Source organism: Chiroxiphia lanceolata, chromosome 8 (assembly GCF_009829145.1).
Source record: "Chiroxiphia lanceolata isolate bChiLan1 chromosome 8, bChiLan1.pri, whole genome shotgun sequence".
NCBI classification, from domain to species: Eukaryota; Metazoa; Chordata; class Aves; order Passeriformes; family Pipridae; genus Chiroxiphia; species Chiroxiphia lanceolata.
In genome coordinates this window covers 2313682-2338009 of record NC_045644.1, presented here as the reverse complement: position 1 = coordinate 2338009, position 24328 = coordinate 2313682, and the positions used below count along the sequence as shown (strand labels likewise).

The 24328-nt window shown below is 42.1% G+C and overlaps 1 protein-coding gene across 7 annotated transcripts in view; it reads left to right on the top strand.

Moving 5' to 3' along the window:
- FGFR2 (fibroblast growth factor receptor 2) overlaps positions 1-24328 on the top strand; it is an 84175-nt gene that overhangs the window by 40752 nt on the left and 19095 nt on the right. For 5 of the 7 annotated variants that reach the window (XM_032694810.1, XM_032694811.1, XM_032694813.1 and 2 more), the window contains 3 exons: positions 12156-12346; positions 15008-15152; positions 17324-17526. In XM_032694810.1, coding sequence (XP_032550701.1) covers positions 12156-12346; positions 15008-15152; positions 17324-17526 — 539 coding nt within the window. The remainder of the gene's footprint in view (positions 1-12155; positions 12347-15007; positions 15153-17323; positions 17527-24328) is intronic. The other 2 variants (XM_032694814.1, XM_032694809.1) reach the window with 1 other exon arrangement.

The window sequence follows — 24328 nt, the reverse complement described above, 5'->3', positions numbered from 1 at the left end:
GGTCCTCCCCCCCTGCTTTCTTAATAAGGTAAAAATATTCTAACCCCGTGGTTTTATAGCATTAAAGCTTCTGATTTCATTGGAGTAGTCTGGCTAAATTACATTTTATGGACAAATACTAGTGTCATTACTTCATCTGTTGGGTGAACAGTGAATTTGTCATGTTTGGAATGCTTCCTGCAGAGTCTGCTGGGGAGGACTGGTCTCCCTGTCCCACTTTCTGTCTTATTACAGCCCCAAGGCAGGTATTTCTCTTTCTTTTGATGAGTGATGAGCAGGATATTGTTTCAGCTCTGTTATTATAATTTTTAATCATGCCTTCTAATTTGTGCAGTATCCTACTCATGGAAATGCAAGTAGGAATTTGCAGGAGTTGTCTGAAGATGCAAACAAGACTGGTGCCTTGTTAAATCTGCAGTTGGCATGTGTCAAAAGCAATGTCTGTGCCTAATAAGAGGGGCTTTTTGACCTCATCCAGGCTTTTCTAACGATTTTATTAGTGAAAAGAAATGGCAGTGTAATTGGCAGTAAATCGGTAAAGCTATGTCCTCTTAAAAATAGAAGGGCATAAATCTTATAAAAAAAAATACAAAAAAGCTGCAAATGAACTGGTACAAATTAGATAAATGGACCATTTTAAAGGCAAACACGAGGTTATTAATCATGTCTGTCTAATTAGTGAGGAGGTTTTGCCTATATTTCTTCTTATTGTCCCAAGCAGGAGAGAAAAGGCAGAGGTGGGACAACCCTTTGACTGCAATGGTGGTGGGTGACATAAATCCTGAGACCACCACATTGGTGATTTTGGGGATAAAACTGGGACTAAAAGAGATGTAGCACAGAGGGGTGTGGATTGTATTTACAATCCAGGAGAGGAAAAAATCAATCCAGGAGAGGAAAAAATCATTAAAGGTTGGGGAGATCAGGTTGTCAGAGTGAGATAGGTAAGCATGGAAAAATCAGTAAAATTCTGTGAAATTTCTGTGAAATTCATTTCACACAGTGAAATTCTGTGTCCAATAAAACCCCAACAGGTCACACTTAGAACCTTTTGTGTTGTGTCCTCTCCTCTCACTGCTCTGCAAACCACTGTGTGACCTGAAATCCAGAGGTGGCTGTGATTTGCAGGGTTTTGAGCATTTTAAACCATCAGGTCATCTTTGGATTGCTGCTTCAACAGCAGTTGTTCCACTTAAACATAAAAAAGGCACATTAAAAAATCGTAGTTTGTTAAACACTTCTGAATGTTGAACTGCTCTGTAAATGTAAAATATTGAGTTTACTTTTTTCAGATTGCTCTTTTAAAGGTAGCATGAATAAGTTGTAATTTTTAACTTCATGAAAGTAAAACACTGATGCTGTCAGAACTTGAGCTGAGGGAAGAACTCAACATGACCATATTAGTTGGAATAAAGGCAGTCTACTATTTTTACAAGATGTTTGTGAAAGTCTAGAATTATATGTATACTTGTAGGGATTTTAATCACCATCACAGGTTAGGTGATCAAAGCATCAGTTGTTCATGTATTCTGCATTTACAAGTGAATACCTATGCATTGGTTAATTGTTTATATCTGCAGCATCCTTCCTGCTCTTGCTTAGAGTATATGCATTACTGAGCAACAAAATTTCATTGCACCAGTTGGTTTCAAATGTGCATTTCCTTTGATACCTGTGCTAATGTACTACCTGGAGTGTTTGTGAACATACCTATGTCTAAATTTGGATGAATATTCCAACAAATGACCCCCCCCTTCTTCTCTACCCCCACTCTTCAGTGACATTTTCTCAGAAAGCAGCTCTGGCACTGCTCAGCCAGAGGCTGGTGATGGTATTCCTGGCTCTCTGCTTTGTAGGAAGAAGTCCATTCAGAGTGTGTGCTGAAAGACAGGAAAATGGGGGTGCAGAAGTGTTGTGGATTAACCCCAGCTGGCAACTAAGCCCCATGCAACTGCTTGCTTATTCCTATCTGTGGGATGGGGGAGAGAATCAGGAGGGAAAAGTGAGATGACTCGTGGGTTGAGATGAGAACAGTTCAATAATTTAAATATAAAGATAATAACGAATAGGAAAATAATTAAAAGAGAGAGAGAGAGAGAGAAATAAACCCCAAGAAATACAAGTGATGCAAATGAAAAACAGTTTCTCACCCCCAGCTGACGGGTGCTCAGCTAGTTGCCGAGCAGCAGCTCCCAGCCAGCTCTTCTCCCATTTATACCCTGACCATGACAACATATTGGCTGGAATATCTCTTTGATCATTTGGGGGCAGCTGTCCTGGCTGTGTCCCCTCCCAGCTCCTTGTGCCCCCAGCCTCTTTGCTGGCAGGAGAAGCTGACAAGTCCTTGACTTAGTGTCAGTCCTGCTCAGCAACTGCTAAACCATCAGTGTCTTATCAACGTTATTCTCATCCTAAATCCCAGCACGGTGCTATACCAGCTACTAGGAGGAAAATTAACTCTACCCTGGCCAGAAGCAGGACAAAAAGAGAGGTCAAGAACTGCAGAAAGTTAACAGATAAACTTCCTTGTTTTGGAGCATGAAGTTTGTGTCCAAGCATGGCCAGCCTAAGTGCTTTCTCTGAACACTGTTGCATCTTGAGAACTTTACCTGGGTTTATTGGAAATATAATGATGGATGTGTATAGTCAGGGTCTTCCCAAGAGTAGTCATCTTCAGCATCTGGTCCAGTGTTTAGAAGAGGTTATGGATTGTGTGTTGTAGAATTGAATGTGATGCTGAGGGAGGGTTGTCTCCCTTCCTGACGTGGGGCCACGTGATGACAAACTTCATCACCAGGGAAGACAAGCCCAAAGCCTGAGTGAGATCTGACACAGACATATCTTGAAGCTGAGCCAGGATTACCCAGCACAGATCATTGAAATTCTGGGTGCTGGAGGTTCTCCTGCCCCAAGAGCTTGCACAGTGGTTATGGTCAGTGAGCCTGGCAGGGAACTGGGAAACGGCGAATTCCGCAGTCCTTCCAATAATTTCACACCTGCGTTGCTCAATAGAGCAAGTGTGCTGTATAAGGGAAGGGGGGAGAAGCATAGAAATACAAGAGGGCTTTTAAAGCTTTACATAATCTTTTCCATTTTACTTTAAAGGCAGAGCTGTTTTCAGGAAAGGAAATTTGGAGGATGAAAAATGTGCAGTCGGGTCACAATAACAACAGAAATAATAACTCCCCCTGTGTGTTTTATGGCATCACTGGGTGCGCTGGTGAGTTAAACCCACTGCAGCTGGAAGAGGGACATCATCCCTGTGGGAGAGATGCTGTTTGCCAGGCATACAGTAAACCTTTGGCAGAGCCTGTTGGAGGGCCCAGTCCAGTGATGCTGGACCCAGCATTGTCTCTGCTTATTATCCAGCAGCTGAGTGCTGGGAGCTGTGCACAGTACAAAGGATGATATCTCTGTGTGTAAAAATTAACACGTTCTCTGGAAACAGCCAGAACAATAAAATTTTACCACTTGTCTGTGAGAAGTCACAAGCTGTTTTTCATAGTCTCTCGTAGCCTTTTTCTTTTAGGGTACGCTGAAAAGAATTTCAATGAAAATTTTAGCTCCTCATTGTTCTGTTTCCCATGGTTTTTCACACTAAAATAAGGCCTCTCTGCCCTTTGTTCAGATATGTATGAAGCTTTTGCTTATGTGCCTGCTCTGTGTGAGGGATACTGCAAGGCAGCTTCAAGATTACTGTTGTACAACTCTGGCTGCTATGACTTTTTCTGCTCCACGGGGCTGATGAAACCCATGCTGTGTCAGCCTGACAATAAGGCTTTGCTTTAAGGACAAACTGGTCTCAAAACCCTGTTGATAATTTCATGTTTTAAAACAAGAACATTCATGTTGCCTGCCTTAGCCCTGGGCTTGCTGAACATTCCTGTCTCTTTAACCCTCAGATATATGTGTGATTTGAAAGAGCAGCTTCTAACTAGTTCTGATGGTGATTTTTTTTTCCCCACCCCTACTGTTTTCACTGACATCAATGGGTTTTTTATCAAGCCAGATAAGTCAGTCTTGCTTACTTTCTTTCCCCCGGCTTGCTACCATATGGGAAAGAGGTGTGCAGATGCACTTCTGCTGTAAAGGTGTGCAAAGATGGATTTTGAGCTAAAATGCACATAGGACAGTGAGCTGAAGCTATGCTGTAGAGCTATCCAAGGAGACAGATGGGATAACATCAGTGGGAGCTGTGCCTGCTTGAGAAAAGTGCCGTTACTTAAAATTGGAGGTGAAGGTGGTGAAGCCAAGGACAAAGAGTTTGAATACACCTGATTAATTTCTGTGAAGATTTCAAAAAGGCACTGCCTTTTACTTGACTGGCCTTGGTGAGTAGTAGGGTTTGGGTATCACAAGGAGGTTGGATGGGGGAGCAGAGACTTTACTATGGGGTAGCAAACGGGTCTGTTTCTGATGTATCGGACAAAATTTTAATCTTTAGCATTAAAATTCTTTAATAGTCAGTGCTGCAATGTTCTCAATTTCTTGAGAAAGTATTCAGTGACATCAGGGAATATATGGAGTCTGGTTCCCTGCTGTCTGGGTACTGAGCAGAGCTGGATATTGGAGCCCAGTTGTTAGCAATGATGGAGTGTGTGACACAGCAGCAGAAAGAAATGCCTCAAGTTTATATGAGGCTTCTAAATTAGAGGACAAAGGGAGTTGAGAAAGTGGTTATGGATGTTGGCCCCTCACTCCCATCTGCAGGAGCAGATCCCTGTGCCAGGTTCACTTGAGAGGGCCAGGAGCTCCAGCTGCAGCGATACCCCTTTGAGATCTTGGCCACTGAGGTGGCTTCTTCAAGTAGTGTTGGGCCAATAGGAAATGCTGTACATGGAGACTCCTGCTGTACTGGAACACTGAGCAGCATGGACATTTGTTGGCTAATGCCCACTGGTAAAAGATGCCAAAATTTGTAAGGCGTGATATCATCAGTACTGGTTATGCTGGTCTGATCCATAAGCTGTTCTGTTAGTCTGCCTGAGAGGCCCCTGTTCTTTATCAAGTGTTCTTGCCAGGGATGGTCTTTATCTCTTGGTGTTTTATGACAGTGACACATTATTCCTTCTAGCCTTACAGCATCTTGTGATTTTGCAGGGTTTAGGAAGAGAGCACTGTCCCTAACTTGCTGCGGGCGCTACCTCATCGTGTATAAATTACCTAGGAAGCAATGATTTGAGGGGTGTGTATCTATGTACTTATAAATAGAACATGACAGTTCAGCAGCACTTCTGAATTGGCCATAAACAACATGCAGTGCTTCATGTTATGCAGAAAGAAACCCAAACTGACGTGCAGCTGGTAGAAGCTTCTCAGCTCCTGGCTCGGGTGTATCTAGCGTATGACATTAATTAGCAGAGGTGTTTTGCCTACACCTGCTTGGTTGTTCCTGATTTTTTGAAAGAGCAGCCAGCACTCAGCTTTACTCCTCCACACCGTGGAGCAAAACAGTGGAGTTAGGAGTGTTTTGCTTCCAGCATTTCTTAGAGCACAGGCCCCCATAAGCAGTTGCTTTGTGCTGGGGAGAGGAAGCGAAGGTTTAGCTTGGCCCGTGTGTACAGAGCTACCTTGAAGGAGGAAATTCCTGTGGGGACTGACATCTGTTTGGTTAGACCCCTCCTATGCCACTCCACCTAGGGGTATGGAGAGCAAGTGTAGTTTCAAATTGGGTCCTTTGTGTGAACTTGGATAATGCTGGATTTATAGAGAAACCTGAGTTGCAGTTCCTCATGCTGGAGTTGTTCCTGGGACTCACCTCAAAAAGAGCAATGATTAATCCAGCCTCTGAGTGCTTGTGAACTGATTTGCAGCTTGCGTAGATGGGATCTTTCATGAAAGATGGTGGTACTTGTGTTTCTCCTTGCAAACTGGTTCCTTTGCCATCAGCTAGCACAGGATAGAAACCTGGAGGTCTTTACTCACTGAACAGTGAGAGATCGATAACCTTATAATCTTTTCTTTTAATGGTTGATATTTAGCCCAAATAGGCAGTGATCAGGGACTGATATCCTGTGGCTGGCCCTGTGGCTTTAGTAAGTGCTCTCATCCAGTAGTAGGTGTCCACACCACCAAAATCATCATCAGAGCCAGCAGTAATAGTACATACATGTACAGTCTGATAGGGGATGCCAGAAAGGGAGCACAGAGACAGAGTGGCTTGCAGAGATAGGGAGAGCTGTTCCCCCAGACTGTGACTGAAATGGTCATTAGTGTCACTTCTTATATTTCAGCTTTGAGGTGCACTGGTCCTGTGGGAAGCTGAGCTATACCTGAGGGAGATTTCACCTTCCTGTCACCTTCAGGTTAAATCACCTGAAAAGTTACTGTAGAACTGCACTTTTTGTTGGAGCAGTTTTGGTAATCCCATAGATGCATTTTGGAAGAGGGCACTGAGTGTCCCAGAGATGGGTGACAACACTGATTTCCCACTCTATGAGGCCTGTGGGTCAGTTGGGTGGCATGAGGTGTCAGGTGCTCACCATGTACATCCCTAAAATATCTCCCAAGGGAATTCCCAGGTGTTGTGGGATAAAAGAGGATACCTGCAGTTAATTTGGGGACAGAGCCATGTACTGACATGTTCCTCCATCAGCAGTGAAGATGGAACACAGGAGAGGAATATTTCAGTCCAAGCATATGATGAAAGGGCTGTGGTTATTTTTTTTTTTTTTAAGGCTGAAGAGTCAATCTTACAAGTTCAGTCAAGCTTAGTTTTTTGGCTAAACCAAAGCCAATGCAAGAGGCTGTGATTACAGTCTGGCCTAAAATGCTGTAGGATGCTTTTGAGACCCATAATTTACAGAGTATTTAGCATCTTCCACAGCAACAGATGTTGCAGGATCCAAAGGAAGGGGGTTGGGAGTGGAAAGTGTTTCCACCAAATAGGATCCAGGCTGCTGCTGAAAACTTCCCCCCTTTGGAATTGGACAAAATAAGCAGCTAGAACTGAAGGTGCTGTGCTGACCAGGGCAAGTGAAGAAGAGGGCATGGCAGGTCTGTGCTTTCATTTAATAGAGAAACAGCTGGGACCACTACATTTTTCATTCAGTGATGACTGAATACACAGAAACTCTACCAGGGGCTATTGATTGTCATCGTTAGAGGGATCCCTGTGTAGCTTCTCAGTGGCAGCCATCAAGATGAGTCCTTAGAAGTCAGTAACATTTCAAAACTGGTATTAAAGACTCTGATAAATGTGTCTAGTTAAAAATCGTGGAAAAGAATTAGGTAACCTTTTTCTCCCTCTCTCCCCCTCCTTAGCTGAGGATGTCTCTGTTGTCCCCAGAACTCGTGCTTGGTCTTGCATTTGCTATTCAGCTTTTATTTTCCTAGCCTGCACTTGAATCACACATTTGCAAGGAGAGGAAACAAGCACATTCAAAAGGAGAAAATAAGAGTAGTTTTCCATTTTTTAGAAATGAATCGGATGCCTTATGCAAAGCCCATTGAATTCCATGTGAGTGTTCCCCCTGACTTCAATGGGCTTTGGTTCTGGCTTTTAGCTCCCGTGAAAGGTCCTGAACTGTCTGTGCTAGGGTGACAAGGAGGCTTGGATAGACAATTCCCGGAGCTCTTCTCAGCCCCCGGCACAGCCAGGTTGCTAAGGAGACTTGGCCTCGCGAGGGTCCCGGAGCTCACCCCTTCCGGGGTTATTGTCTCCTCTCCCTGCCAAGGCACTCCAGTCGCAGCAGAGCCACTCTTTCAGTCACAATACACTCCCCTTGGGCCTCTTGACAGCAGCAAACCCTGCCCTACATCTTCCCTCCGGGGGTGTGCTTGGCGAGCAGCCTCTCTTCCCGCAGTCGCTCCGTCCTGCGCTAGGACCGGGGCGGTGGGATCGTGTCTTCTGGTCTCTCTTGGCTGTGAAACGTGGGGTTTGGGCCCTGTGAGCCACCTCCATGCCCCAGAGTCTTCACCCCATATGGTTGCATCACGACTTTTTCCTGTTTCTCTCCTCTCTGGTTTCCCCTCTGTGTGGGCTGCAGCTGGTCAGCAAAAAAAAATGGAGGAGATAAAGCCAAGGATGGGAGAGAGATGATGCCCTTTTGTAGGAATCATCTGTTTGGGGGCTTCAATTTCTTCAACAGCCAGTTCTCAACACTCCTTGCTAAGCGTGTAGGCTACAGTAGTCATTCCCAGTCACTTCTGCCTCTGTCATCTGTGGCAGGACAGGCTCCCACCATCTCTGTGTGTCCTGCAGAGCTGGAAACTTCCCGGGCAGCTCCTTCTGTTGCGCCAGTTTCTTTGGAAACTTGTTGTTTTCCAGCTTTCCTGGATTCTCTGTAGTATTATCTCTTGGAGGAAAGTATTCTGAAGTTTTAACATTAACAGGCTAAATGACAGTTTCCTCTAAGCCTTTGGGCAAGGTCTCCTTGTCCGTTGCCTCTTCAGATAGCGAGTCTGTTTGTCTGTAGATAAGTGAGCAGAAATGCTCAAGCCCTGGGCACTTTTATGGTGGTGTAAAATTTAGGTGCTTGTAGCCTTGAATGTGATAGTCCTCACGTGAGCAGTCATTTCCATTCTGCCTTGTGTAAATAATTGATTCCTCGAATGGGGATGATGTTGGTTTTGTATCTAAGCTGCAAGGGGGAGAAAGCAAGCTGGTGTTTGTCTCTTAAGGTGGGATCCAACATTAAGCGTGCTGGGGGGGATTTTCTGTTTTAACAGCATGTGCTCTTGACTTGGTTTTGTAATGTGAGACTAGAACACTGAAATTTCAGTGTTCAGGAAGCAAGGATTTATTTCTTGAAGTGGTTCTTCAATATTAATGAACAAGGGGAATATTGAAATCACTAAGGCTACATTGGTTGCCAACTTGTTTTGTATAAAAATATTGTTTGAGTTAAATAACTAGAGGTGTATATGGTCACTATATTTTAGTGATGATCCTGGTTGTAATTATTAGGTAATGATAAAATTAGTTTCACCAACCTTTAAGATTTTTTTAAAGAGAACTTCAACTTCCTTTGCTAGTCTTTAATAAAAAAGAACATGCTGTTTCCATCTAATATTAGTGTAACTAGCTATTTGAGTGATGAGATCTGCTTACAAATGTACAGTTTGTATTTTAAATGCTAAATAGTGATGTGAGATTTATGAATATGGCTTTGACAGTACCTGTGCTTAGCAGAGTCCTTAGATTTGTGTGGGTTTGCAGAGAAGTAGGCAAGACAGAACAACATCCTGAAATTACTATTTCCAAGCTATGATACTGTACAGAATTAAACCCGGTAATTGGAATTAGTGGAAGTTTCTTCATATTTAGTTATTTTCCCAATACCAAGTTTATTTCCTGTGGTCCTTGGACTCCAGGTTTGTCCTGAAGCCCTGCTGTATTTACATGGTGATGATTATGTGATCCTGTGTGGGCACAGGAATATTCCCCTTTGCTGAAGTGGGAGAGCTGATGAACATTAATCATTGCTCCACGTGTTGGAGGGCAACCAAAGTTTATTTTTAACACATTTACCCTTAAAGAAGAAATTCTACAAACGTCCATACATATACACCTATACGTATGCACACACTTCAATTTTTTCAAAAGGAATTTGGGACTGAGAGTGTAAGAACTCTGCTTTTACTTCTCGGCTTTGCCTCCTCTTTTTTGGTAGAGGAAATGTTTGACAGTCATCAATAAAGGATTAAATCATTGATGGCTATCGGGATAAACTAAACACATTTCGTGTGTTGATGCTGGCATAGTAGGAACTTTTCCAAGATGTTTCAGGCCTCGTTCTCTGGTTTGTTTAAGGGCAGAGAATAAGGTCACAAAGGAAATCAAACCCTGATGTGGAGAAATGAAACATGAGGCCTACTGACTTCTAAAAAACATTTTAAATAACATTCTCTAAGGTTTCATTTTATACCGAAGGCAGCTGTAATAAGTTTTGGAAGATGGTGTAAGGTTTCTATTAAAGAGAGATTTTTGCTTGCTGTTTTTGTACCCAAATGAAGGAATGAGGGAGATGGAATTAGAGCTTATTTAGCATAAGGTGAGAAACTAAAAGTTCTCTCCAGAACTGTAAAATACTAATTTATATGTTCTACTGTAATTTACAAATTAAAAAATGTGAAACTGTTCCTAGATCTTTGCAAATGACACACATATAACCATGGAATAATTTAGTAACTGCAACACAAATGCACTTTTGCCACAAGTAAAGTAAGACTGCTGCTTTGTAGTGTGCTGCCAGCATAGCCTTGGTGAATAAATTCCCAGTAGATGTTTGCTGCATGCCAAATATATTGGACTGTATAAAAGATCCCATTGTTCAGTGGGCATCATTATTTGCTATTATACTCACAATGTTTGCTTGTGAAACAATTTATTGGAAACTAGTATGTTTAAGAAAGAACGCTTGATTTGAAATTCAGCTGATTTGGCTCCTAATGTCAAAGCTTTCACAGTGTATAGCCTCCAAAAATAAACATTTAGGTCTGCTATTTTTTACTTATCTTTGAAAGGATTCCTGGAGCAGGGGAGAACGGAGAGCTGAGGCTGGGCAGTGAGCATTTCACTTCTAATTCGTAGAATCCTTTAGGTTTGGAAAAGCCCTCCAGGGTCATGGAGTCCAGCCATTAACCCAGCACTGCCCAGTCCCCAGGTGTCACATCTACACGACTTCTGAATGCCCTCTCTGGGCAGCCTGTTGCAATGCTTGACAACCCTTTTGGTGAGGAAATCTTCCCTAATATCCCATCTAAACTTTCCCTGGCACAACCTGAGACCATATCCTTTTGTTCTGTCACTTGTTACCTGGGAGAATAGACTGACCCCCACCTGGCTACACCCTCTTTTCAGGTGGTTGCAGGGAGTGATAAGGCCCCCCTGAGCCTCTTTTTCCCCAGGCTAAACAACCCCAGCTCCCTCAGCTGCTCCTTGTAAGAGATTGAAAGTATGTGTAGGTCAGTATTAACTTTACATTTTTATAAAAAGAAATGGACAGAATTAAATTTGCCTGAAGAAGGTGGTGAGTTCCCAGCAAGGCTGATGAAACCCCACCTTGTCTGAAGGCTTTCTGGGCAGGGTGGCATCGTCCCTCCTGCTCGCTGGGTAACAGAGCAATTTGCTTAAGCAGAGCTGTCACTTTGAGGACCTTTCATTCAGGCATCATTTAAGAGAAAGTTTTTATGCTTTGCCCCACTTGCCTTGTCCAGCAGAGAAGGGCTGTTGGTGGCCCTGGAGGCTGGGGAGCTGGCTCATGTGCTGCCCACCACCCAGAAGATGTAGATGACTGTTAGATCAGGCTTGGTGAGGGGGATGGGAAGTTGCCTTCATACCAGAGCTGAGGACAAGGTCCCATCAGTGCTTTCCCCAAAGACTGTGTATATCACATCCACAAAATTGGGCTGGGAATGCTGGCTGCATTCCTCTCTGGGCACCCAGGTGGTCCAGGGTGTGCTCGGGATATCCAGTAATGTGAACTTGACCGAAAATATTTGATAAATGCTTCTACAAGTGCATAGATTAAAAGCTGTATTGACTCACATGAAATACACTGCATTTTTCTGGAGAGTTCTGTATTTCCCTGTGTCTTGCTCAGAATAAGAACTAGTGTTTCTGCTGCTGTGTCTGGGTAAAGCAGAGAGCAGTGATGGTGATGGAACTGGTCAGAGCATTTTAGAAGGTTGAGCTGCCTGGTAAGTGCATCCTGCACAAGGAGTTTCAGGCTTCTGCTGCTAGTTCTGGGAAATTCCCTTTGGTTTGTTTTAGCACAATAATCAGTTTCTAAAATTAATCTATAATATTTCTTCTTAATTTGCAAAGATTTAGTCAAATTAGAATGTTTTAGAACTCAGAGGTACTTACTACAACAGCATTAAAAAAAAAGGAGATATTTTACTTAATTACTGCTGAGTTGAAACTATGGAAAATGCGTAAAGTTTTTAAGCATGGGTTCTCCCCTCCCCCCAGATGGCTGTTCTTTAAATTACAAGTGTAGTGCTCGAGTCATCATCTCCTTTGAACTGCAGTTCTTGTTATACGTTTTGGCTGCAGTGTTATTTCGGAGGAGTCAGCCAACAGGCTTACAGGGCTTTTTGGCTCGAGTTCACTTACAGCTTTCTTGGCAGCTCCACTTATTTATGCATCTTTATTTCTCTCTCTCTCTCTCTCTCCCTCTGTTTCTTGCTCCCCCTCCCTGCCCGAGCAGAGCGTTCCCCTCACCGGCCCATCCTCCAGGCCGGGCTCCCAGCAAACGCCTCCGCCGTCGTCGGAGGGGACGTGGAGTTTGTCTGCAAAGTCTACAGTGATGCTCAACCCCACATTCAGTGGATAAAACATGTGGAGAGGAACGGCAGTAAATACGGGCCTGATGGACTGCCCTACCTTCAGGTTTTAAAGGTGAGGCTTTGCAGGTGCCGGCGATGATGGTGCCCTTCTTTAAAGGAGTTTTGAGTTCTGAACTTTTTGAAAAATGGAAGTGTTTGTGTTACATATGAAACAATGAGTTGGATAATCATCTGGTTGGCTAAATGCTAATCATGCAGCTTATTTTGTTCTTTTTTACTTCCGTAAAAATTCCTTCATCTCTGAATGTTTCAGGCACGAGTTATTCGGAAAAAAAGTTAAAAACCCTCTTAAAGAACATCTTTGACATTTCTGTATGGGTAGAAAGCATCCAAAACGTACCTGGGACAATCTACTCCATTTTTTTTGTATTTCTTCAATCCCTTTTTTTCAAAGTAATGTGGCACCTGCTGCCAAAAGCTTGTTGGCAGGGTTGGGTTGTCTGGATGCTGAGCCTGCAAGAGATATCTGGGTTTTTTACTGGTGTATCAGTAGTGTCATTCCTGCCAGCAGGCATTTTGAGCAAGCCTGACCAAGGAAACCCTAAAGTTTTCCGAGCTGGCATTGCCAAAGCTCAGTGTGCTGGCAGGTAGGACAGCCAGTTCTGCACCTTCTTGCTCCACACTGCCAGTGTACCTGCCCAGGTGCTTTTTTTTTCCCCCCCACGCTGCTGTTTTCTAACTTTTCACGTGATGCTTTGGACTTAAAAAGACTCGAACAAAAAAACCCCAAACCCCAAACCTTCAATGTTTTGACGCTGATCCCTGTCTGAAGTGGAAGCCTTGTTCTTGTGACGTGTTGGTGGTGGGACCATAGACAGGTTGGTGTGGGTTTTGGGCAGCAGTGACGTTGTTCTCCTGTGTTATTGGTCTATTCTAGCACTCGGGGATAAATAGTTCCAATGCTGAAGTGCTGACACTGTACAATGTGACAGAGGCGGACGCTGGAGAATATATTTGTAAGGTCTCCAATTATATAGGGGAGGCCAACCAGTCTGCCTGGCTCTCTGTTCTGCCGAGTGTACAAGGTAACAATGTTTTTTAAAGCAAGCTGGATGTAGAAGCTGGAAAAAATGGTGCTTTGGGAGACTGCAGGCAGCTTGTAGGATACTCTCTGGCCTTGTGGTATATGTGTAATCCTCCTTCGGTGATGCAACTGGTGTTACACCAGCAGCCATGGAAAAATTCCCACAATATTCTGTGTGTACCATAAGCACTGGTTTCTGATGCTGATCTTTGTTCTCTCTTTGGTGTCTTTGTGTTTGTGTGTTTATGTCCAGTTTTGGTGTTAATTCTGCATACCTTGCAGTTCATACGTAAGGTTCACATTGAATAATGGAATTACAACCTAATTAGTGTACATTTATTTATACATATACACCCACAGGAGTACATTTATTTATTTATTTAGTTAGTTAGTTAGTTATTATTTATTTATTTTAAATGTTCATATAAGTACCCACTAAAGCATAAGTCAGGTCAGTTTAGTTACAGTTTCCCACCTCACCTGTGACTCTGCAGGGTTGGGAGGAGTTTCCAGTTGTTACTCACCTCTTACTAACTGGTGGTTACTCAGCAGTAACAATAAAGACTGGCAACCGTGTGACTACAGCTCACAACTGAATTTACTTCATAATGGTCTGGTAAAAGGGTGTTTATTCCTTCATCATTTATTTCAAAGTAGCATTTTTGAATGGAACAAGAGACAAAAAGCAGCAGAGATTAATTTCTCTAAATCTCCATCACAGAGGCCTTGATGCTGGTGCCCTGGTCTGCCCATCTGGGACAGCTGGGAAGTTCCAGGTCTAAGATTTACACCACTTGTATGAGTTTGGATAATCACTGATGCTTGTTCTGGTGCACAGTGACTTGTCAAGACAGAGATTTAGTGAATTTGAATGATGACTGGAAAAAACCCAAAAACATGACTAGAAAAAACCTGAAAACATGCATTTTTTTTTTTTAAATCTTTAGTACATAGAAAAACGTATTTTATTTCCATCTCATGGTTCTTGAGCCTTTGGAGTCTGTTTTTTCTCTCACCTGTGAGAGCCACAACTGATTGTTTTTGAACACGAGTTGAGATACCTTCCACTGTGCTTCTGAGCAAATATTACCAAATATTACCAGATTTGAGATTAAAATGACATCTGGCAACACTGCACAATGCACAGTAGTAGTTGCTACACAAAAGTGTAGAGCATTGGTTGATGCAAGGATCATACAGTGCTTAAAACAGACACTAAGTTGTGTCTTTTGGAGCAGAATTCACACCTTTTTTTTTTTTTCTTTAGTCCTTTTAGAGTATGTTTTTATAGTAAATTCTTTCCTCTCAAACAGGTATCTACATGTGAAGGATCCCACGTTCTGTCCTACTTTGTTTTCTCCTTGTTTTTCTTTCAACTTTCTTTTATTAAAAAAGAAGAAGAAAAAAAAAAAGCTTTGTGGGTTAATTTTTCCATGTCATTTGATTGCATGCATGTCTAGGTGGTGAGTTTAGGCCTGGTGAAGGGTGTTGATTACTTTCTGAGGTGAGCTGGGACCTGTTGGTAAATGCCTTTTGGATGAGGGATTGTGGATGGGGAAGGAGCTTTGCATCTCTCCACCTCTGCCTTTACAAAGTGCAAAGCCCCGTGGCTCCACATCTCCCTATCCACAACAATTCTCTCAGTGTCTAGCTTTTTTTTCTCTTGCTTCCCTCTTGTTTTTTTTTTAGGCTGCCGGTGTTAACACCACGGACAAAGAGATTGAGGTTCTCTATATACGGAATGTAACTTTTGAGGATGCTGGGGAGTATACATGCTTGGCGGGTAATTCTATTGGGATATCCTTTCACACTGCATGGTTGACAGTTCTGCCAGGTATACACTGCTCTCTTTCTGTGGTTTTTCCTCTTTTTTTTTTTTTTTCCCCCCCTTGTTGGTTGCTGCAGAATTAGCACAGCTTCTGTCTCAAAAAAAAAAAAAAAAGGCACTTTTACAATGATTTTGGTTTTTTAAACACGGTTGTCTCGAGCCAGTTAATTGTTTTGTCGTGTATTTGGAACTCCAAAAACCTAACAACAAAAATAGAGGGGGGGGGGGAGTGTGTGCTATTGCACTTACTGAAATATTTTTACTGTTAAAATGTGTTAAATGTTCATCAGAAATGCTAAGGAGCTGCATTTCCTTAGCACTTCGGTGAGACAACTGAAAATCTGCACGTAAATCATTGTAAACTTTTTCAAGAGGATGAAATTCAGTTTGTTACGAAGTTTGGAACAATTTGGCCACCGGTTCGTTAAAATGCCCGAGCTATTCAGTGTACTTAAATTCACTTTTACCTGTCATGCAAATCTGGAAATTCTAATTTCAATGCCAACGGATCACGTACAGAAGCAGTGCCTTCCATATCTTGGGAATCGGCTCCGTGCATCTTTAAACATTGCATGCTCTAAGAAAACAAGTAGTCATTTGCTTTTGCTGCAAAGCATGTCTTGCTGTTCTGGTGTTGATGCTGTTTCTGTCCTTAAAAGAAACAAACATCAATGTGCTTTGTTGCCTGAAAATTGTTATCAGCTGTTAGAAGATGTAACTGTAGCTGGTTTTGACACTAGTCAGATTTTCTCGTTTATAACTGTTGGCAGCTGCTTCAGGAGTTCCTTTGAAAAAACATGAACCACCTGAGGTTTGCTGGGTCATCTTGTGCTTAACATTTATTAATTGTTTATTAACTTATTAATTAATCCTAAGTAAGAGGTATGAAACCTGCATGTGCATATTGCTGAGGTTCATCGTATGGGAGTTAAACGGTCCCACTTTCTGCAGATAATTTCTTACCCTTTATTAAAATATATTCAACAGTGCAGCTTGATTCCATCCCACTGTTAAGTGAACACCAAGCCTGTGTGGTCTGTTACCAAGCAGGCAGAGCAGTGTTTGTGTAGAGCTCGCTTCTGCTAGCAGTGTTTGCATTTTGCAAGTGCTTGAACAGCATTTTTTTTTTAACCAATTTTCTTGACCAAAGTATTTTTATAAGCCTAGAAAGGCACAAGAAAATTTCAGCTTGAACGTGCATTGCTTGTGGAGTGACCACTGATTGCCGTGGAATGCTGTTTATCCAGGGGTTGAATCCCAGATAAGGGATTAGGGACAGTGTTTGCACATATAACTGTCTTGGAGATAATTTCAGAATGGTTTCAATCAGAGTAACAGCTATGGTAAAACCACTCCCACTAAAATCTAATCTCATAGACCAGTAACCACTGATGAGGTTACTTGAAATACACGGTCCTCACAAAAGAGGACTGATTAATTAACATATTGCTGTTCATTTTTCACTTGAATTATGATTTTTTAATCCAGCACTCGGCTCCTCAAAGGAGCTCAAGGAAGCTGGGCATCCAACATGAAGTGCAACAGGTTAAGCAGCTGGACAGCCAGGTTCTGAAACCCTTTTGAAACCCCTCAGTGTATAGACATGATGAGGGACTGAGTCATCCTCTCTTCCCTCTGTATTTTGAGATCCTACTGAAAGCTTTGGTTAAACAAGCAATGCAGACTCAAGCTGAAATGTCTATTCGCGAATTTAGACACTTTTCTTTTAGTCTAGCTAATTCAATGTTTTAACTTATGTTTTTGTGTGGTTCAAAAGAATTATAGTGCTTTAGAAGTTTGACTCCAGTAACAAAATGAAGCCGAACCCAGTTTGAACAGTTTTTTCCACCCCCTAAAATTATGCTTGATCGTGCAATATTTCAATGTGTGTGTATCTACCTGTGTAGGCAGACACATGTATATGTCTGTATGTGTGTGCATAGACACAGAGTCTCACACTCAGTGGCAAACTGAGAAGTCAAAGCAGTGGTCTAGAAATAGAGATTACTCTCAGATTGCAAGATGGCCTAAACCTTTAACAGTATCCTGAATGTCACACAGTCACTGCAGGAACTGATTTATGTCTCACCATTTCAACTCGTTCCACGTGCGACGATGCCTGTGCCGTGCGCTAACTCTGTGGCCTGATTGTTCCCTCCTAAAAACTTCCAATGCAGCTCCTGAGAAGGAAAAGGAATACCCAACGTCTCCAGACTACCTGGAAATAGCAATTTACTGCATAGGGGTCTTCTTAATTGCCTGCATGGTGCTGACAGTCGTCGTGTGCCGCATGAGGAACACCACCAAGAAGCCGGATTTCAGCAGCCAGCCCGCTGTCCACAAGCTGACCAAGCGAATCCCTCTGCGCAGACAGGTAACAGAAAGTAGATAAAGAGTTTAAAAAAACTTTTTACCAAACAACTCAGCCAGCACATCCTCCTCCTGAAAGCTTTGGGAAGGGGAATGCAGCGAGTGTTATATTCCAAATTGCGGTAGGGGTGGGATTTAATCCGGCGTGGGAAGGAAGTGCGTCCTCAACTCAGTGGTTGTCTTTCGAGGCGAGGAAATCAGGGCAGGGAGAAATGTGAAAAATGGAGTAGGTTCTGTATTAACAGTCTGTAGATGAAAAATATATATTTAAAGTATTTTATGGCCCGATCCCACAGCTCGTTGAAGTCCATGGAAAAAATTTTGCTGACTTAATGGACTTTGGAACATAATCCTGTTTAATTGTGTATTTATAATGTTTCTAAGGTGATTATTATTGTGGTAACTAGGTACCAGACACAGAAGGTACTTTTCAGGAAGGATTTTGAAGACCGAGGGGAGGGAATTTCGTAGCTAAGCATCCAGAGAACACCCCAAAATAGAAAAAAGACTGCAGTAAAATAAAAATAGGGGAGATACTATATCAGATCTCGGACAGTTTGATTAAGATGTTGATGCTTTTGAGCAAGGAACAAAAAGCAAATGTCAGGTTTAAAAGGTGCACAACATCATTGCATGAAATATGTTTTGTGATCGTTTGTGGCTGGCAACGAGCAGTTCTGGAGAGGGCAATGCCATGGGCAACAAACCAGCTGAACGAGTAACAGGACTTTGGCTTTATCACAGGAAAAAACAGCCTCCATTCCCACATGCTATCCTCTCCTGAAAGACTTGGTTTTTTAGAAGCTGGAGGTTAATAGGTTTTGATTTTCTTGCAGTAGATGTTCAAGAATAGACCTCTGCACCCAGTAAATCCACCCTCAGGTTTCAGCCCTGCAAGACTGGGGGATGTTGGTGTCTGAGGCTGTGGTTCACCTTATAATCCAAAATAGGGACCATCTAGAGGGGTTGGGTCCAGGCTCTGGTCTTGGGGTTTGGAGATGAGGGCTCAGTTTGGGTCTGTCAGCACCATGAGTAAGCGATGCAGAATTTCTGCAGATTGTTTTTACAACCTGTCCAGACTATTGTCATTGTCATGTACCTTAAAAATCCTTCTTCGGTGTGGGTAAGTGTTTGAAATTAGATGCACGGGCACACAGAGTGGGAGGTTTTGAACAGTGTTGCTTTTTACTGAGCCCATGTTTCATGGTTTCTGAATCTCCTTTGTTAAAAATACCAGGGAGTAGTAATGCTTTAGCCTTCTTCCTCTGAATGCAGTATTTTATGAAATCTTAAAATGGGGGACTTTGTCCAATCTGAAAAATATTTGGTTTCTTTTATGAGCAAAAGTGTTAATTCTTATTTTTTTCTGACTTTCTCGGCTACTTTGGGGGTTTTGGTTTGGGTTGTTTGTTTTTTCGGGGTTTTTTTTGGGATTTCGTGATTTTACTCGTTTGCTTGAATATCACTAGGATGGAGAGGGACTTTTGACTCTGTATCAGAAGGAATGATGAGGAGCCCTCAGCTCAATTCACACATCTCTGGCTAGAAATCTGTGTATCTTTCTGGACAAAGGAGGCTTTTCAAATGTTGTGTGTTTAGCCAGAGAGAGAGAGATCCATATCAGCTGCTCAGATAGAAGACATTTATTAGATTTCTGCCTGAATATAAAAGCATCGTGATGACTCAGAGATAAGTTGAGGGCATAAAAAATACCTCAGTTTTGGTGTGAGCTCAGTTGTGTCAGTGGGAAATGGTTCCTCAGGGGGCAGTGTTATTTCACTGCGTGTGACAGCAGTGCCAACCACTGCCCTCACTTTAGCTATTTATCATTAAATGATGCAATATGGACCTTCTCCAAAGCTGTTGTTTTCACAGAGGGGAAAAAAACCAAACTATCTTGCAACATGTTTGTCACGTTGGGTTTTATCTGTTTTGGTTTTCTATGTTTTCTTAGCTGAAAGGGCATTTTGCTTTCAGAAGTGGGAACAATTATTATTTTTTTTTTTTTTAAAGAACATTTTGTATTTGAAAGTGCAAATGCTGTTTCGACCCCTGAGCAAAAATTCCACTACTCTCAGTTGTTCCTAGTGCTGTTTTGTTAACAGGAGCTTCTCATTGAAGGGCTCTCTGCCTTTTTGTCTTCATGGAGGAAAATGTAACTACTGTTTTACGAGCAATCCGTGTTTCTGGTTTGATAATTTCACTGGTCAGGTTGCAGAGGCAGGATGGGACAAACATTCCCTGAAGATTTGCTTGTCAGAACTGAAGTTTCCTAAAATTTTAGTTAGCATCTCCTTGGTCTTGAGGCTGCAGTAGTTTAGTTTCTGCATCTTTTAAAGCTGGTTTTGGGTTTCAGAATTGTTGCCACAAATGAGGAATTGAAAAAAGATCCCTGTTTTATTTGCTGGGGGTGTGTGTTTGTGGATTATTGAAGTCTGCTTTGTTGTACCACCAAGTTTACTTTGTTTCAGTTTATTTGTATTTCAGAGAGTTGTATTTAAAGCCTGGTGGGGTTTTGTCACTGAACCTTTATTTATCTGTTGATCCCAGAAGGTTCTCCCTTGCCTCTGTGCTGTGTGTGAGAGGAATAAAGAAAGTGGCTGAGTTGGGAGGATGGGTGAGAGTGAGCAGGGAAGATGCTTGTGGCAAGTAGGCTGTGAAAATGGGGCAGAGATCCAGGGTGATGGGATTTGTTGGAATTCCAGAGAAATGAGGCCACGGATTGGGAAATTCTTGATACTGTTTTCAAAGCTCTCTGCTGCTGGGTCAGGCTCCCTAAGGATACGGGTATGAAAATAATCCTGGTTCACAAGGAGGCATTTGCACGGCTCTGATGCCATCCTGTCTGAGCAGGAGAAGAGTCTTGCTGAGCTACATGTGGTTTGGTTTGCAGGCCTGGATTCCCCTACACTCTTTAGTCTGAGCCACTACAGGATTTTATCATTCCCCACACGCAGGCGTGTTTTTCCCTTGCCAAAACGCGGCTCTTTTCGCCTTCACGGGAAGGGTTGTGATGAAGTCAGGAGTTATCAGTTCCCTCCCCCTGCAATCCTCAGCCTCACCAGGATCTGGTTTTCGGGTTTTTACAGGGAAACCCAGCAAGCAGCTCCTTCTCCTTCCATGCAGGCAGGGAGCTGCAGTGCCCTGTTGGCGTTGGCCACGGCCTGCAGGGAGGTACCAGCTTGTGAGGTGTTTGCAGGATTGAACCTCCCGGGCTGATTTGCAATACAGCCTTTGAGTGACAGGTTCAGTGAACCAAAAGATAAATAGTAGCCTTCAATAGGATATACTTTTACTTTATAGAGCTTTCTTATAACAAATAAATTATACTTGAAACAGGCAAAAAGACAGTCCCATCCCTTGTGACTTGCCCAGTCGAAGTCAGGTACAAGTGTTTGTCATCACTAGAGTGTTTTATTAGGGCTACCACAGTCAATCTGTCAAATTTGGACCCCCTCAAGTATGTTTTTTAAACAGAGAGCAGTGATCTTTTTCTGCTTAGTATTTAAAATACATTCCCATTAATTTATGTCTGAACTCGTTGTTGAGTCTAATCCTTCATAAAGATACAATGAGCATATTTGTGATGAACAAAGACTGATTGGTTTAAAGTAAGACTTGAGCTCACCCAGCAAAATAGGTAATTCAAAATAATAATAGGTAATTCAAAATGATAATTTCCAGCTGGAATTTGGAAAGAAGAAAAATAATCAGGGAAAAGGAGAGAGTCATGTAACGTTTCTCCTGGTATTGAGCTGTGAAAATATCATTTATTTCAAGGAATAGACTGTGAAATACAAAGATTAATGTACAACTATCAGTTGGATAGTGTTGAAGGGAATTTACCTTGATACCTATTTTATTTTTTTTTTATCCTTGGATTTCTCTATATGGAAGCCATTGTCTTGCCTGTAGTACTCATAGGACTTTATTTTGTGTGGAGGTGTTTCAAAAGGAGAGCTTTTCATGCAGGGGTGGTGCATGTGTTTTAAACATCAGTACTTAACATTAGGGTTGCTCAGTTTTGTGCAGTGCATTTTACCTTATATTTTCCTAGATCTGGTCACTCAGGTGGACTGTTTCTATCAGCAGCTACCAGCATCACTTACTAATTATACATATACATATATGCATATGACTTCAGATTAACTTTTATAGCAGAGCCTTCACAAAGACTGACAATTATAGGAAATCACTGCATGGCTGCTAAAATCTCACAGCCTGAGTGCCAGAACTAGGCTTCAGGACATGGTATGAATTATCAGTGGAGGAAAACACCCTTCATAATCAATTACAGACAATTACACACTGCTCTGCAGCTGATTTTGCCACATGGCATTTAAAGATTCTAGCAAAGATTTGTTTGTTTTAAATGCTCTGCTGCTTAGAAATGCTTATAAAGCATTAACTGAGAGCTGATTAAACACAGCCAAAGGAAAAATATGTTGTTAAAATGGGGATATAATCATGCATTGATGCGGGAGGTTTGGACACAGTGGGCTTTTCTCCATCCCAAGAGCAGATATGGAGCTAAAGATCTGTCTGAGGCTGGTACTGTTCTTAGTCCTGTCCTCCTAAAAGCAGAAAGGAAGCACACAAAGAATATTTTCTGGTGGAGGGCTGCCTTCCTGTTGAGGTTAACATATACCATAATAGGTCTTTCAGTGCTCTGCTCCATTCAAGCTGACTTCTGCCTGCCTTGCTTTAATTAAGCACTCAAAATACCTCTTTAGTGTAATGTCATCACTTAAAACAGGTGTCACCAACATGCTGAGTGGACCTTGAAGGTGTCTAATTCACCTACATCAGGTTAACCTGCATGGTAAGGGGTTGGAGGGCAGTGTTGCAAGTGGCAAGCTGGAAAAAGGCTTTCTGTGTGCTGTTACTTAAATGTATAATGTAGATTAAAATTGACCGTGCCTACTGACCTTGGAATAGATAGGATTTTCCTCCCTGTTTTATAGTGTGCTCTAAGGCAGTGAAAAAAGATGCTTAAGGGATGGGATCAAAGGTTAATTCTTTATTATTGCAGGAAAGGTGAAAGGCCATTTTGAAATAGAAAGTCTCCTCCAACCACAGGCCAGACTGTGTTGGCTTCATCTTTTTTGGAGCAGATTTTTATAGCCCTTGAGCTCCTGTAACTCCTTGTGCTGCTCCAGTTAATCAATCAGAAGAATATTCCCTGGGAGTACAGTCCATTTTTCTTCTCCCAGACACTGAGTAGTTCCTCTGGATTTCTCATCATTCCTATCCACGTTAATGCACTTTGGTTACCTACAGCATCTCTGGCCCATCATCCAGTTCTTCTGTGAAGTAAAAATGTGCAAAAATGTTAAAAGGGAAACTGTCTGAGTCTTTCATTTTTTTTTTTCTATACATTATTACTGTTTACCCTCTGTGTTTAAAACACATCACCAGAGTGTTTTAGTTTATTGCAAGTTTACATTCATAGGCTTTAACCATACTAAGACTGCTGGATGGGGAGTGTAGAGCTAGTGAAAAGATGAAACTCTGGAAGAGATCCACACAGTGTCTGATACAATTATTGTGTTTCATGAAAATAATAAAAGACCCCAGAACATTTTGAACCATTTCTCATGTGTAAGATATATAATCTAAATTTTTTAGCTTGATTTTCACGCCTTCCTGATGTCCCTGAAAACAATGGCTATAATGGCAAAGACAGGTATGAAAGTAAAGGCAATGTTTAAATAAAGAAATAATAATCAAAACTTGAATAAAGATCTTGGTAGAATGGCTGGAGAATAGTAGGTAGATTTTGGAAATATGGAGGAAGTGGTCACAGAGTGTTAATAGGATTAGGGTGAGAGATGAAAAAATGGAGACCAGAAGTAATAGAAAAATGGAATTCAGGAAAGTCAGGGGGTAAGGGCAGAGGAAGTGCCACGTTGGTCATGGAGATTTGCACATTTCTTTGTGCTGAGCTGGTTCATTTCATGAAATATCGTTTTTAAACTGTAATGAAATAATGAAAATGAGCAAAAAAAAAAAAAAAAAGTCTGATTCCAGCCCTGGTTCTCATGCTGGTGTGTCCAACAGGTGAGTTCCCCTCTGCAGACTGGCCGTGGCAGCATCTCTCTGGAAGGACTCTGTTCAGTGTTCACTTACAATTTATTTAGAGCTCCATAGTCTGCCTTAATAGTACTTTTCTGTTTGTATCCCAAGTGGTCACTGGATTTATTTTCCTAGAGGAATGTGCCAGGTGCTTATATTTGCTGAAAGTCAATATTATCATTCATGCTGGTGGGATGAATGAGGGGGAAGCAGTCCACCTCTCTTTTTTGAATGGTGGCCTTGTTTGTGCAGTAAGACTCTCTCCTTCCATGGACACCACATCTTGCCTGCAGGAGCTGCTTCTGATACCAGGAAAGGTCTGTCAGCTGCAAATCTGGTCACCAAGATTAATTTTCTGATGGCTATCCTTGACACTTTCTTCCCAATGAAACCTTTCCACTCTTAATCTCTGATCTTAGAAAGTTGTGTCAAGAAGACAAATGCATTTAATGAGACGGGTTTGAGGATGTCTACCTGCAAAGAGACAAAGCAGATGGTGAGAGCTGTGATGAGAAATTTGAGAGCCTCAGTCTTGCCAAAATACACTGTGTAACAACATGATTTGCAAAAGCCTTTCAGTCCCATTCTGAGGAGCTCAAGTAATTCTGTGGGCTGAGGCACTCTAATTCTTAATTAGACTTAAGGAACCACAGAGTTGGGCTTCCCATATGTCATAGAGACAAATGGATTTTCTGTCCATATCACTGTGTCTCCCTGATTTGCACTTTAATGCTGTT